Below are 13894 nucleotides of genomic sequence, written 5' to 3'. Positions count from 1 at the left end.
CTGGGTAGTCATATGAATCATTATACATCTCTGTAGTTAGTTCAGCAATTTTCTGTAATTAAAGAAACTGAAAACTTTGTATGTAATTCTTTTTGTTATTCTTCATACTTGTGTGAGTAGTAAAATCATGCAAAAATAACTGATTTAATTACTCCAGTAGTTAATATGCAAATGAGCCTTAACAAAGTTAAATTTGAACATGTGCTAGTCTACATAGTACATAGGCATAGTAGAATGTTCTAAACAAGAGCATGCATGGATCTAACAACAGTGGAGATTGTATTTATTTATGAAACTCAGATCATATATACATTCCCAAAAAGTATAATCTATTACATAACACAGACATCAATCTCTAACTGTTCAGTTAACAAGTTTAAACATTAATAGACATACAAATGTTAGTGTCCGTGTGACTAATTTACTTACTGTCCCATTTCGCCATTACACTATTAGGAGACTGTACAACCAACGGTCCACTCTTATTAACATCCATATTCGAACCAAACCCATTGTTTTCTATCTTCGTCAACGTGTCCATCACGTGCGACATACACGGCCTAAGATCTTTATCCGACTGCAAGCATTGAAACGCAAGCTCAGCGACTGCGATCACCGTCTCTCTCACCCTTGTATCCGTGTCGAACCCGAGGGAAGGATCAACCATTTCGTGGAGTTTGTGGCTCTGTATTTTAACTACTGCCATATTCGAGAGGTTGATCTCTTGGCGAGTTCTCGTGATGTCTACAGCTGGAAGCGAGGAGATAAGCTCCATCAACACTACCGCGAAGCTGTACACGTCGCTTTTCTTGGAGAGTTGATAGCATAGGTGGTAATCTGGATCGACATAGCCTGGAGTTCCTTGTGGAGCGGTTGATACGTGTGTTTTGTCCATTGGAAACAGTCTCGAAAGTCCAAAATCCGCAACCTAAATGTCGAGAAACAAGCAAAAATATGTTAAAGAAGTTAACGTTGGAAAGTTTATGATCAGACCAAATCTTTGAATCACTTTGGTCCCAATTAGACCGGTAGAGTTGGTCCACTAGACATAGCAGTGTTCTAAAATATGTATATACACGGTTAGAAGTAGGATATCCATTCGGGTTCGGTTCAGATCTATTCGGATTTCGGGTTTTCGGAGTCAAAGATTTCAGTCATATTTGGATATTTTTAAATTTTTGTTCGGGTTTGGTTCGGGTTTAGTTCGGTTTTTTGAGGAATCGGATTGGGTTCGGAAAACCCATTTAAATGATTTTAAAATTTTAAAATTCATTATATACTTTAAATTTTTCAAAATCTATAAATAAAATAATATACTAATATAAATTTGAATAATATATGTCAAAATACCTAAACTTATTTCAAGTATTTTTGGTATTTTGAGTATATTTTAGCTATTTTAGACATTTATTTTTAACTGTTTGTATATATTTTTAAGTACTTTAGACAGCTTAAAAGTATCTTATATATTTTGGATATTTTTAATATACATTAAATCTAAAAATAATTAATATATTTAGGTATATAAATATACTTCGGATACATTTGGGTATCTGAAATACTTCGGTTCGGGTCTGATTCGGTTTCGGTTCTCTAGATACCAAAATTTTAAACCTGTTCGGATATTTAATTAATTTCGATTCAGATTTGGTACTACTTTTTCGGATCATATTCGGTTCAGTTTTTCGGATTCGATTTTTTGTCCAACCCTATATGCGGCACATATGTGGTAGTCTACGATACCATTTTAACCTTATACATTGTTTTATACAAATTTATATCATTTGAATGAATAATAGTATTTAGACATATATTATAAGATCTAGACACTTAGACGGATTTTAAGCATTAATACTTAACAATCTAAACTATTGATATTATTATGTAACTTTAAAATGTTAGTATTTATTAATAATTGTTACTTATTTTATATATTTATATTATTATAGTTACTAGTTTAATTGTTTACAAAATAATTTTAAATTTATTATTTATTATATTTAAAATGCTTTTCATTTTTATATGTCTGAAACCACTTGTATATGTTAAAATGAATATTATACATTAGACATAAATTTTGTATTTCAAAAATTTTATGTTCACTTTTTAAAAACTAATGTATATATTAATTTTATATTTATATTTATGAAAATATATTTCTGTAGTCTCGTTTAGATAGGCTTTAGAAGTTTTCATGCCACGTAAAGAGACGCGCATTTTAGAACACTGCTTATAAGTAATAGCCAGAATGTGAGTTACTGACCTTGACATTGAAGTTTCGGTCGAGTAGGATGTTATTGGACTTAACATCACGGTGGATGATCTTGGAGGCGTGGAGATATTTCAAAGCAGATGCGGTTTCAACAGCGATCTTGAGCCGAGTAGACCAAGGAAGTAAACTCGGGTTAGCCTGTGGACCATGTAGATGATCAGCTAACGTGCCGTTTGCGACATACTCGTACACTAGCAATAACTCCCGACTCTGTTTCGAGGAGCATCCAAAGAGAGACACGAGGTTCGGATGTCGTAACCCTGTTAAGATCTCAACTTCGTTCCTGAACTGCTCTGCCCTTTTGATGTTGTTATCGTATAACCGTTTGACAGCTACGCTTCGTCCATCTTTAAGCTTACCGTAGTAGACAGTACCAAAGCCTCCATCGCCTAGCTCTTTAGATGGGTCGAAGTTACTAGTGGCTTCTTCGAGTTCTTCGTAAGAGAAAAGACGAACACCAACTAACATATCCTCTGCTTTCTCAACGTCTGATGACTTTGAAGAAGGTTCTGAGGATTTGTTTCTTGGAAGCAGTGTTGAAGAAGTTCTGTAACTTTTGGTTTTCCTACGATGGTACACAAACCAACCTATGCTCGCTATCGCTAGTCCCACGGTTACTGCGACAACACCTGCGTCGGACAGAAACATATGTTTTGTAATTTGTGAGACTTGAAAGACAGAATATAGAAGAAAAGGTTTTGGGCTTTATTAGTAAAAAAAAATGCAATCGGTTTTGATGGTTTTAATTTTTAGGTGCAAACCATATTACAAATACAGAAAAAAAAATTAGAACTTTGAAATATACTTACTTATGACAATCTTCAACTTCCAGTCGATACCACCTGAAATACAAATAAACAAACCAATACAACCTTAATCAGATTTGAGCATTCTCTAGAACACAAAACTGATGCATGACTAGATATTTTAACAACCAACTTGAGATTAAACAAAGGCTAATAATACAAGGGTTGATATTAATAGAACTAAAGCATAGAATATATGTCAGAGAATCAATTAGACGTCAGTGTTTCAAAAAAAAAAAATATCAATAAGACGTCGATGCATTGGTTACCCTTCCTGCAAGTATTATGAATGTTAGGTCCATCAGGACACAAGCAAACGAACTCCTTATCATCAGTTCCACATCGCCCGCCACTGCTATTGCAGCGGACGCAACTGTGTGCAGTCCAATTCAGAACAAAACCTCTCCTCAAGATCTCGGCAAAAGACATTCTTGACAACAGGTTCACATCAGACTTGTCACTAGCTGAAACAGGAACATCGACTTGTTTCTGACACCACCCGGATGCAAAAAGATTCTCTTTCTCTGGAGTTTCCCTCTGGAAGACCCCGAAAGATGGAAGACTCGTGTTGCCGGAACAAGCAAGAGGATATGTCTTAAAATCTTCCCACAGGTTGCCAGAGCAATTGTAAAGTATGGAGAAGTTGACATGAGAAGGGTTCACTGAGAAAGGAGTCCTGTGGAGGGTAAGATTATGCATAGGGATAGGACATGGATCATGAGACGCCCTTGAGTTCACGACCTGTAGCCACTGTTTCTCGTATGACATGTTCTTGATGATGTAATCCTCACCGGCGATCCCGAGAACAGGGAGCTCTTGGTCATCGTCACAGGTGAGTTCGAAACTGGGATAGCCGCAAAAGGGTTTTTGCTTGCCTGATAGATAGAATGGAAAGGAGATCTTGGGACCTTTGCCACATGATTTGGGCTCACAAGCCTCAAACTTTGGATCGAGAGAGAGGGTTTGAGTAGCTAAGAGTATGAAAGTGAGGAAGATTTTGTGTAGGGATGATGTGTAGCAGAAACATGGAGTAATCATGTTGAGGATGAGAACAAGAAAATGAGATAGGAACAAACAGAAGAGAACAAAAGAGAGAAACAAACTAAAGAGGAGTGGGTGAGAGAGTTGAAGTTTGTTCAACTAGTGTGTGCAAAAGAAGAGTATAAAACTATTTTCTTTTGAATAAAGAAAATAAAGACTGCAATTTGACTTGAAACTGAACATTTTTAATTTCTCTCTTGCAGGTCGAAGATGACCCACAAAAACTTGAAATTAGTATTTCTAAAACTAGAAAAGTAGTGGCAAGCAATAATGGAAATTTTTTTTTTTTGATAGGTCAGGAGCGGGTCGGTCTACTCGCAGAAACTTCAACCACAAGGAAAAACTATACGTTCTTTCATTAAATTCCCAGCTAATAATCAGGACTTTCTTCTAAAACCGACTACGAAAAAACTAAACTGGGCCCATAATCATTAGCATCGGCCCATTATAACCCAAGAGTTAATTCAGCCTGGGTCTTAAAAAGAGAAGCTGTAATGATCTAAGAGAGATTTAATAATAATGGAAATTGGAAAACAAGACACGTTGGAAAAGTCAAGTATTTTGAAGATATTTTGAAGGTTGGGTCAATCACGTCTACAATTCTCTATCAACTGGTCAAAGTATACGTTCTTTGAGTAGTAGTCTATGTGCAGAAACGTTTTGATGGAACTAATCTTAAATGTGAGTGGTGCCAATTATCGCAATCTAAAATGAATATTGGGACGGAAATAAGTAAACCTTGAATCTAAAAAAAATAAATAAAGGACTAACCTTTGTCGTCGCACGAGGACTTGTGAGGCTTGTCTGAACACAGACATCGGAAACTTCCCGACCCTAACTCCGAACCACAAACCCCCTTGGAAATGGAACAACCTTGGCAAACTTTATCCTCTATACTGTACCTCAGTTCGAACCCTTCTTCCAAAGCTTCCATCAAAGTTTTTCTTAACTCGTGAAGAGCGCTCTTAGCAGATTTAAGCACCGGGACTTCTCCGGCCTTCGGACAACCATGATCAGAAACATTTGGTAAAAAGACATAATATGTTCTTCCTCCGCAACTAATACTTGACAGCGGTGTTACCAGGTCATAACTGGAGCACTCGAATAGACCAATCTTCTCTGTGTTATGGCTTAATGTGAACCGTTCGTCCCCGTTGAAGTCCCAAACCTCTGGGCAACCACCCTCGAGCAATCTCTCATCGGCTACGGTGATTGTCTTATTCTCCAGCTTCGTGGAAATAACGGGAAGAGTGAGATCAGCGATCTCTACGGTTAGCGTTTGATTACCCTCGCAGGAGAGTTTGAACGGTATTTGGCCACAATAACTCGGTTTGCCGATGTCGGTTCCCCAGAACGGGTACGTGGTGTTGTTCGGGAACACCGACGGTCCATGTCCACATCTCAGAGGCGATGATAGGCACTTCTCGTACTGTTCATCGGCGGAGAAGCAAAACGGGAGGCTGACTATGGTGATGAGAAGAAGAGAGATCGACGACATAGGGTTCTAACGATAGACTAAACAACAAGAAGTTGAGGCCTTTTGCTTCTTGAAGACTTTATGGAGATTTGGTCAATACGATCGTGTCGACTTCTTATTACTTACGATGATTTAGATCGTTAATGAGTTATTACAGACAAGATAAAATATTTTATGTTTTATATATAGATAGAAGCGGTCAGATATTCCATTCACATCTCAAAATCTCTAATGGTTTTTTGACTTGTTTACGTTGGTACTGAAGGCGACGTGATGGTTGTTACAGTGAATATTGTCTTGCAATTGATCTAGTGATGTTTTATATTGACATTTCTAATTTTCTCTTACTCATTTTTCTTTTTAATTCCACTTTCTTGCCTAAGATTTTCAATAATAAAATTCTAAATAACTGTTGACAAAAAAATTCTAAATAATTGAACTTAAATCGCCAATGTATATGCATCAATATGATAGTGAATATTGACTATATTTATTTGTTCTGAATTTTCACATATTTTCTTCAACTGCGGATGGATAGAGTAGTGATTTTTTATATTAAGATTCGTCACACCATCGAACTAAATTAATAAGATGGAGATGTTATTGTATTTGAAGTTTGAGTTTTGACCAAGGAAGATGTACCAGATATTATTTTTTGGTTGTGTCAATATTCTATTTATTTAAAATAAAAAATATATTCTATTTAGTCTTTTTTTTTTTTTTTTTTGACAGCAAACGGCTCTTCTATTACTCAAACTTGAGGTGGTCTGGGGAGCCAGACCGGAATAGAACAACCAATAAAACATAATGATCTATGAAAAGAACGTGCATTTCTAGCTAGCGCATCCGCAATCTCATTCTGCGTCCTCGGAATATAGGTTATCTTGAAGTCTGAAAAACACAACCGAAGAGTTTGAATGTTTTCCAGCTCAGTTGAGAAGTTGGGCCAATCTTGTGGCTGCTCCATCATTGCTATCAGATCCTTGCAGTCCGTCCCAAACTCTTGACAAGTCGAGTGTTGTATCATGCTCTCCATTGCCCACTTTAAAGCTTCCAGTTCCGAGTGTAACGATGTCTCCCTCCTACGTAAATTCCTTGACCCCATGAGTTGTATCTTCCCCATTGCATCCTTCCAGACCCATCCTATTCCACTAAATTGAGCTGTGGGAGTCCATGAACCATCCACCATGCAGATATTCCCCAAGCATAAGACTTGTGGTTCTTCAATAGTCTGTGCATTTGTCACAACCGGCACAGAGTCTCTTGCATTGTACCAAGCTTGGCACTCACTCTCTGCATACCTGACTAGCTCCAATGGATCTCTGTCTATGCCTCTAAACAACTTATCATTCCTAGCTTTCCAGATATACCAAATTATCCAAGGATAAGGGTCCCTGTCCTCTTCTGGTTCCAGAATATCATTCTTCCTCCAAAAGAGGAAGTCCATATTAGCATAAATACTCGATACAGGAAAGATTTCAGAGCTCGATGGTGTTGATGATAACTCCCATGCTTGTAAGGCCGGTGGACACTCAAAGATAGCATGAGTGACAGTCTCTTCTGGTGCTCCACATCTTGGGCAATAATTGTCACATCTCATGTTGCGTCGTACCAGATTTCTTGTTACGGCTATCTGTCCACATATTAGTTGCCATATAAGATGGCGGATCTTTTGTGGCGCGTTCACCTTCCAAGCAAAGGCTTGAAGTTTTTTGATGCTCGGCTGTAGAACTTCTAACTCCTCTTCCTCTCTCATCAAGTTTGTCGCAACCCAATATCCCGATTTGACAGTGTATTGTCCAGTCTTTGTGTGGCTCCAGCAAAACGTATCACGTCGATGAGTAGGACTAATGGCCAAACTCTGAATCATCGGGATGTCTTCTTGAGCTACATAGTCCTCCAGTAGTCGGGTGTCCCACTCTTTGGTAACCGGATTAATAAGGCTGCTTACAAGCATCTTAGGATTCACTGCTGGAGCTCGGGCTCTCGCCGGCCTAGCTGGCATCGTAGGGATCCAAGGATCTTCCCATATATATTCTATTTAGTCATTTGACATAGTTGATACTATATATATATGTTCAACTAAAGTTGCTATAAAATAAAGAAAATATTACATAGAGGGTCAGTTTTCTAGTTAATAATAACACAATATGACAGTTTCAATTACAGAGACACTTTTCTCTCTCTTCCCTTAACAAAATCAAGAGTGAATTTCCACGACTGCCCTTCACCACCATAAGATAAATATTTTGTTCAATTTTTATTTTTTATTTTTTTATGAACAAAAACTCTTTTTTTTTTAACAATTTTAACTAACAATAAATTTGGGAGACTTTAACAATACCAAAATCTGACAGATCTTTGTCGTTTTTGTTCCCCCAAGAGATAGAGATTCAAAAGAGAAGAGGATGTGTTTCCAAGATCTCGAAGCTGGCTCTCAATTTCCGATTGCCAATAGTGGGAGAAAGCAGAGACGTCTGTCTTGTTGGGATCCATCTCAGGATGTAGCCGTCGAGCTATACAAAATCAGCACGACTCTGAATGTTTTCTTCCGCCTCGTTAATTCCATCTGAACGTCTAAGGTTACTTTTGATTTGCGAGAAAAAGCCGTCAGTGCCACTTCCCCTGTTTTATTAAATCTCTGTTATGGTTTTTAATTTTGCTATGAATTAAAGAAAAATATGTATCTTTTAATTTTTTGAAGTTGACCCTGTAGTTTATGAGTTTCATCTGTTTGTTATGGATATTGTTCCACATATCAGAGTTGGTGAAAAATGTTAGCTAAACGTAAAGAAGCTAGTGAAGCCGATCTCCATGGAACAGCTAGTGTAAGTAAATGCTTACATTTTTGTTTCCCTTCTCATATGGTGCTAATGTTTATTGAAGAATTCGTTGCGCCATAGGTGATATGCGTGACTTGATTGGTATAAGCTTGTTAGGAAGTTGCAATTTGGGGGGGGGGGGTGATTCTGCAGTTTTGAAGAGTCCCATTTTAAGTTTTGGAATGTTCTTCTGTTTCTCGGCTAGAGGTCCTTATGATGGACAACAATGGCGGCAACAAAACGCAACACCGCCGTCAGATCATGTTATGACGTCACTACCACCTCATAGCCTCCATCTCCACCATAGCAACCTCCTTCACCTCCACCACATCCTTTCATGAGCAGCAGCAGCGGGCTCCGACCTAAGATGTGTATTGGTGTTATTCATAGCCCACCTAAGATCTGAATGGGAGGAGTTATGAGGCAGGTGGGGAATCGTGCATATTGGGAACTGTTGTACCACAAGTGCTATTGTATTTGGTTTTTATTTGAAACTTGGTTATGAAACTGGAGACGTACAAACTGCTTTTCATTTATATAATCTCCAATGTAAGTTCGAATAGTGTACACGTGGATGATGAGACCTATGTACACTACTCATTTATACAAATCTACAATGTACATGATAATACTGTACACGTGGATATGAAGACCTATGTACACTATTCATTTATCCAATCAATAATGTATGCACAAATCCACATCGAGACCACTTATCCATGTAGACGAAACGTATAAAATAGATTGTTTTCAGAGCTTAACCGTTGAAACAGAGAAAACCTCACACGCATTTGCGTACATATGAATACTTTTTGACCATATTTATATTAAAAATTGGTTAAAGCGAGCAATGGATTTGTAAATCTCTACGTCGCCAGTGACATTTTTGTAGTAAGATGTACATGAAGATATTTTGTAAACCATGTACACTTAAACTAATGTACATTTGGATAGCGCTAATTGTGTGTAAACATGGACACGTGGATCAGACTGACATTACATATATATATGAATGACCTCCTAGCAATATACACAAACCATGCACAACAAGAGCACAACAAAACAAGCAACAAACCAAACAAGCTTAGTAGGACATACAGCTCATCGTAGTGAGTTTTAAGAGTCATGAAGCCATGGTAAGAGAACACATACAGCTTTACGCCTGTGAGATCATAGATAAAAAAAGAGACAAAAGCTGAACTGAAGTAAGACCAAAAAGAACATTCTTTAAACTTAATCAAAATTTCCAATCCTAAATTCAAACCGAAATCATGTGAATTTCTCCTAAACGCCATAAGCAAGCTGTCTAATTGATGGGAAGCTGAAAAGCGGTAGGGAAGATAGCATACATGGTAGAAGGTGGAGCTGGTGTACGCGGTAGAGTTGGTTGGTCTCAATTTCTTCGTTAATTTGGATATTGGCATGAGATGGTGCTGTTATTAGCAACTTTTACCGTTTATCCGGCTGGCCCGTGCCGGCAGAACCATGGATTCGATCAGTTCATCTCGGGGGCGATGAGTTTAAATTCGTGTTGTGTGGAAGCGTCTATTCTTACAGTTGGTTTGTAGTAGGGTATGAAGAACATGCTTCTTGTCATTACTGGAGAACTGTGCAAATAAGATTTTGATCTTTGAGGAAGAAAGAGATAAACATTAAAAATAATATAATTTATGTTTATTTTCTAGCCGTAAATAAATAGAAAGGTGCTGTCGAAAAGCTGGTGAGTAAAAGTAAGTTGGGGGTAACAAGGTAAACAACCATGAATAAACTATCTCAGTAGTTCAAACTGTCTTAGGATGTAATTAAAACTCAAAAAGTGACTATGAGTGTAAATGACTCTAAAATAAACAACCATCCAGGCTTACACATATTTTAAAATCTCCCGCAAAGACCTTGACTTCATAGCTCAAAGACCCAAAACTGCAAAAGACCCAAAACTGCAAATTGCAGTGTGGAAGTTTCTACCTTGTGGAGGATGAAAAGGGTTGTAAAGCGTGGTAAATAAATAAAGAAACATTTACATTCTAAGTCACTTTTCACTTTTTAATATCACAATAGAACACATCTTACTACAAGGACACTTTGTCCAAGCTTTTCAACATAAGTGAAAAGATAAAATGTCAATTATACCCTACTTCTTCTCAACAATAAAAAAAAACTTAATTACTTTTTACGTCTCGTCCCACCACAATCTCTTCTTCTCCGCCGCCAACCACTAATCCCAGATCTCCTCAGCCTTCTTGTATTCCTCTTTCTCCTCAATTGTCTCCTCCCACACCTGTTATTACCTCCTGAATCCCCTATTTGATACCCTTCATCTCTGGCGACGGAGGAAAATCTCCTCGAATTCCATCTTCGTTATCTCTTTCTTAGGATGGATTATCAACAAGAGTGGTGATTGGTAACTCCATCGGAGGAGTCTCTTTTCTTGTGATAGTCATTTTGGTTTTTATTTGTAAGAAGAAACGAAAAAGCGACGATAAGGTGCTTACTATGCTTCCCTTCACATCCTCCTGGCCCCAAACGTATTAGCTTCTTAGAGAGTTGCAATTTTGTTTTTGTTATGAACTGGTTACAACGTTTCAATCTTTTTCGAAAATTGAAAATCTAATTTTAGGATTTGGAATGTTATTTTGTTTCTCAGTTGGAGGACTTTACGATGGACATCAACAAAATGGCGGCAACAAAACGCAATTCCGCCGTAAGATCATGTTCTGACGTCGTCGTCACCACCACCATGTAAGCCTCCATCTCCACCACCGCCTTTTATGAGCAGAAGCGGCAGCTCCAACTACTCAGATTGTCTAGTACTTTCTCCACTCTTTCCATGGCTTGTGCTACGCTTCTCCAAAGCACTTTCACATAAGAGGAGTTAGCTAGAGCCACCAATGGCTTATCTGAGGCAAACTTGTTAGGACAAGGCAAGTTTGGTTACGTACACAAAGGTGTGTTCCCTAGTGAGAAAAAGTTGTTGTGAAATAGTTGAAAGTTGGGAGTGGACCGAGTGGTCAGAGATAAAGAGAGTTTCATGCAGAGGTGGATGAAAGCTAGAAAAATGCTTGGGTCCATTGTGCATTGTACATAATATCCATGTAACCTTTTTGAAATGTGTCCATTGTACATATTTCATGTGTACATCAATCTCATAGTGTACATATGTACACATATATACATTTTTAACAATTAAACAACATTGTGCAACCATTACGTAAACTATCAAAATTGGCATTCAAAATTACAATTGCTTACAAACACTCAACTGTATTCGGTCATCTTTTAATAACCAAAAACATGCATGTCATTGTGAATCTTTTTCCAATAGTACGGATGATGCTTGTGAGTTGAAAATTATGTTCTCATCATGTTCCTATGGAGGAGATCGAGAAACTAATGTTGTACATCACTAAACTCAGAATGGTATATGAACGTATGGCGTTAGGGTTACATATTTGTAAATCTCTAGTCATTAAAATGTCCACATGTACACTCCAGCATATCATACACATGGACACCACTCCTCATCTCCAGTCATTAAAATGATTAATCTTTTAAGTGAGTTCATATCCAACCATTTTCCTCAAACATCAAACCTTAATTTAATTGTAATCTCTAATAATGAGCAAATCTTCTTTAAAAGTATTTCATATTTCATGATCAAAACTAAAAATAATTGTGGTGTACACATGGATCTTGCCAGCCGGTGTACATGTGGATACGATAGTGAAGCTTTGTGATCTGGTGTACATGTAGACTTTGAAAAATGTGTACACGTGGATTAAGTTTTCGCCGTACATATATTGAAACATATAATTGTGTGTTACCAACTGATAAATTTCTGGGATATTTATGAACATATAGTGTGATTGTGAAGGTGCTCTGTTTCCCTTGAAAAAACAGAGTTTCTGATTCATACTCAGATGGCTCTTGCAACAAATGATCCAAAATATAAACAAAACCAAACATTTATCTTAACTAGTGACTAATTCAAGAGAAACAAAACCAAACTCAAAATATAGACAAAATCAAAATGACGAACCTTGGAAGATTCGAGACAAATGTAAAACGTCATCTTATTCTTCTTATCTTGTGTCAATCGGTTCCATAGTATTTTACATATTCAGGCAACATCAAACCAAGACTCCATAAAACTCACTTGTATAAATTATTAAAGCTTTAAGTTTTTCGCCAAAAAAGGTTCCATGTTTAGTTTAACACAGATCTGAGAAATTGAGGAAAATAGAGAACACAAAGAGAGAGAAAGAGTGATTTTGTCAATTTAAAATTCAAAATATTTTACCAAAAAGAAGAAAACGTAACAAGTGGGAAACATAAAAAAAAAAAAATACCACAATTCAGTTTGCAACAGCTAGGAGGTTATTGGTGTAATTAACCACTCAAAAAGTACCCCAGTAGCTATAAGTGTCCGAGAGTGACAATAAAATCTTAAAAGTGACCTATAGTGTTAATAACTCATAAATAAACAATAGAAGACCGTTTAATTAATTAATTAATTAATTAAAGGGCAAATCTCCAAAATAGCACATTTCTAAGTTTATATCACAAAATAAGCACTCAAAAACTAAAATGACCAAAATAGCATTTTATCTTTTTAAAAATTTAAATTTTTTTTATTTTTCAAAATTTGAAATCTTATCCCCAAAACCTCACTTCTCAACTCTAAATCCTAAAACCTAAACTCCTAAACCCTAAATTCTAAACCCTAAACCCCACCCCTTGAGTGCTATTTTTGTGACTTTTGGCCTTAAGTGCTAGTTTGGGAACAAAAACTCGATTTAGTGCTATTTTGATCTTTTGCCAATAATTCATAAGACGACAATAATCATTTCAAAATCAAAGTAAAGGAAAAGGTGGAAACGAAATGGGAAATTACATGTTTACCACTTTCATGGTACTACTTTTTATTTTTACTACCATTAAAAAGACATTTTCAAAAATATATTTTTTCACTAAGTGGTAAAAGACTCTTATGCCCTTGTTATTTATATATATAATAAATCATTATTTAAATAAAAAATTAAAAAAGTAATTTTTTATGTTTTTGAATTATACTTTTTCAAATTCGAACTTTTTAAAAAAAAAAAATTTAAATTTTTTTTATTTTTTTTTCAAATTTCTTTTTAGAAAACGAAAATTATGTTTGAAACTATTTTTAAAAATTTTATATATATTTTTTAAATATTTATTTATATATTTATTAGAATCCTAAATTTCACATTCCAAAAACCTCACCCCACCCTCTTAACTCTAAACCCTAAGTCTATATTATTTAACCCTAAGGGTATAATTGTCTTTTAGCTTTTATTAAAAGTGAAGATAAAAATGGTTAGTGTAAACATGAAAAGTGGTACTATGAATGTGATATTTGTGGCAATTTTCCTTTATCCTTCATTAAAAGTGAAGATAAAAATGATTAGTGTAAACATAAAAAATGGTATTATAAATGTGCTATTTATGG

The 13894-nt window shown here is 36.3% G+C and overlaps 1 protein-coding gene across 2 annotated transcripts; it reads right to left on the bottom strand.

Moving 5' to 3' along the window:
- Nucleotides 1-256: 256 nt before the first annotated feature.
- On the bottom strand, nt 257-5938 carry LOC106346904 (LEAF RUST 10 DISEASE-RESISTANCE LOCUS RECEPTOR-LIKE PROTEIN KINASE-like 1.2). Of its 2 annotated transcripts, none has more exons than XM_048782434.1 (4): nt 4891-5938; nt 3082-3114; nt 2264-2901; nt 257-928 (listed from the first exon to the last, which is right to left on the bottom strand). In XM_048782434.1, exons 1-4 carry the CDS (start codon nt 5615-5617, stop codon nt 422-424), a joined length of 1905 nt encoding a protein of 634 aa, XP_048638391.1. In that variant the 5' UTR covers nt 5618-5938; the 3' UTR covers nt 257-421. The 2 variants fall into 2 exon arrangements, with proteins under 2 accessions (XP_048638391.1, XP_048638390.1); XM_048782433.1 differs by lacking the exon at nt 4891-5938 and adding an exon at nt 3348-4837.
- Between the last annotated feature and the right edge of the window lie 7956 nt (nt 5939-13894).

This window comes from Brassica napus, chromosome A6, assembly GCF_020379485.1.
Source record: "Brassica napus cultivar Da-Ae chromosome A6, Da-Ae, whole genome shotgun sequence".
Classification (NCBI taxonomy): domain Eukaryota; kingdom Viridiplantae; phylum Streptophyta; class Magnoliopsida; order Brassicales; family Brassicaceae; genus Brassica; species Brassica napus.
Note: the sequence above shows the minus strand (reverse complement) of the source record. Positions and strands in the feature narration are given on the sequence as shown.

Bases quoted from the DNA above. Each gene is read 5' to 3' on its own strand.
- LOC106346904 (XM_048782433.1), bottom strand. From the start codon at position 4,116: ATGATTACTCCATGTTTCTGCTACACATCATCCCTACACAAAATCTTC. The intron at 2,902-3,081 runs GTAAGTATATTT...TGTCCGACGCAG, and splicing joins GAAGTTGAAGATTGTCATAA to GTGTTGTCGCAGTAACCGTG. The intron at 929-2,263 runs GTCAGTAACTCA...CTCGACATTTAG, and splicing joins ACCGAAACTTCAATGTCAAG to GTTGCGGATTTTGGACTTTC.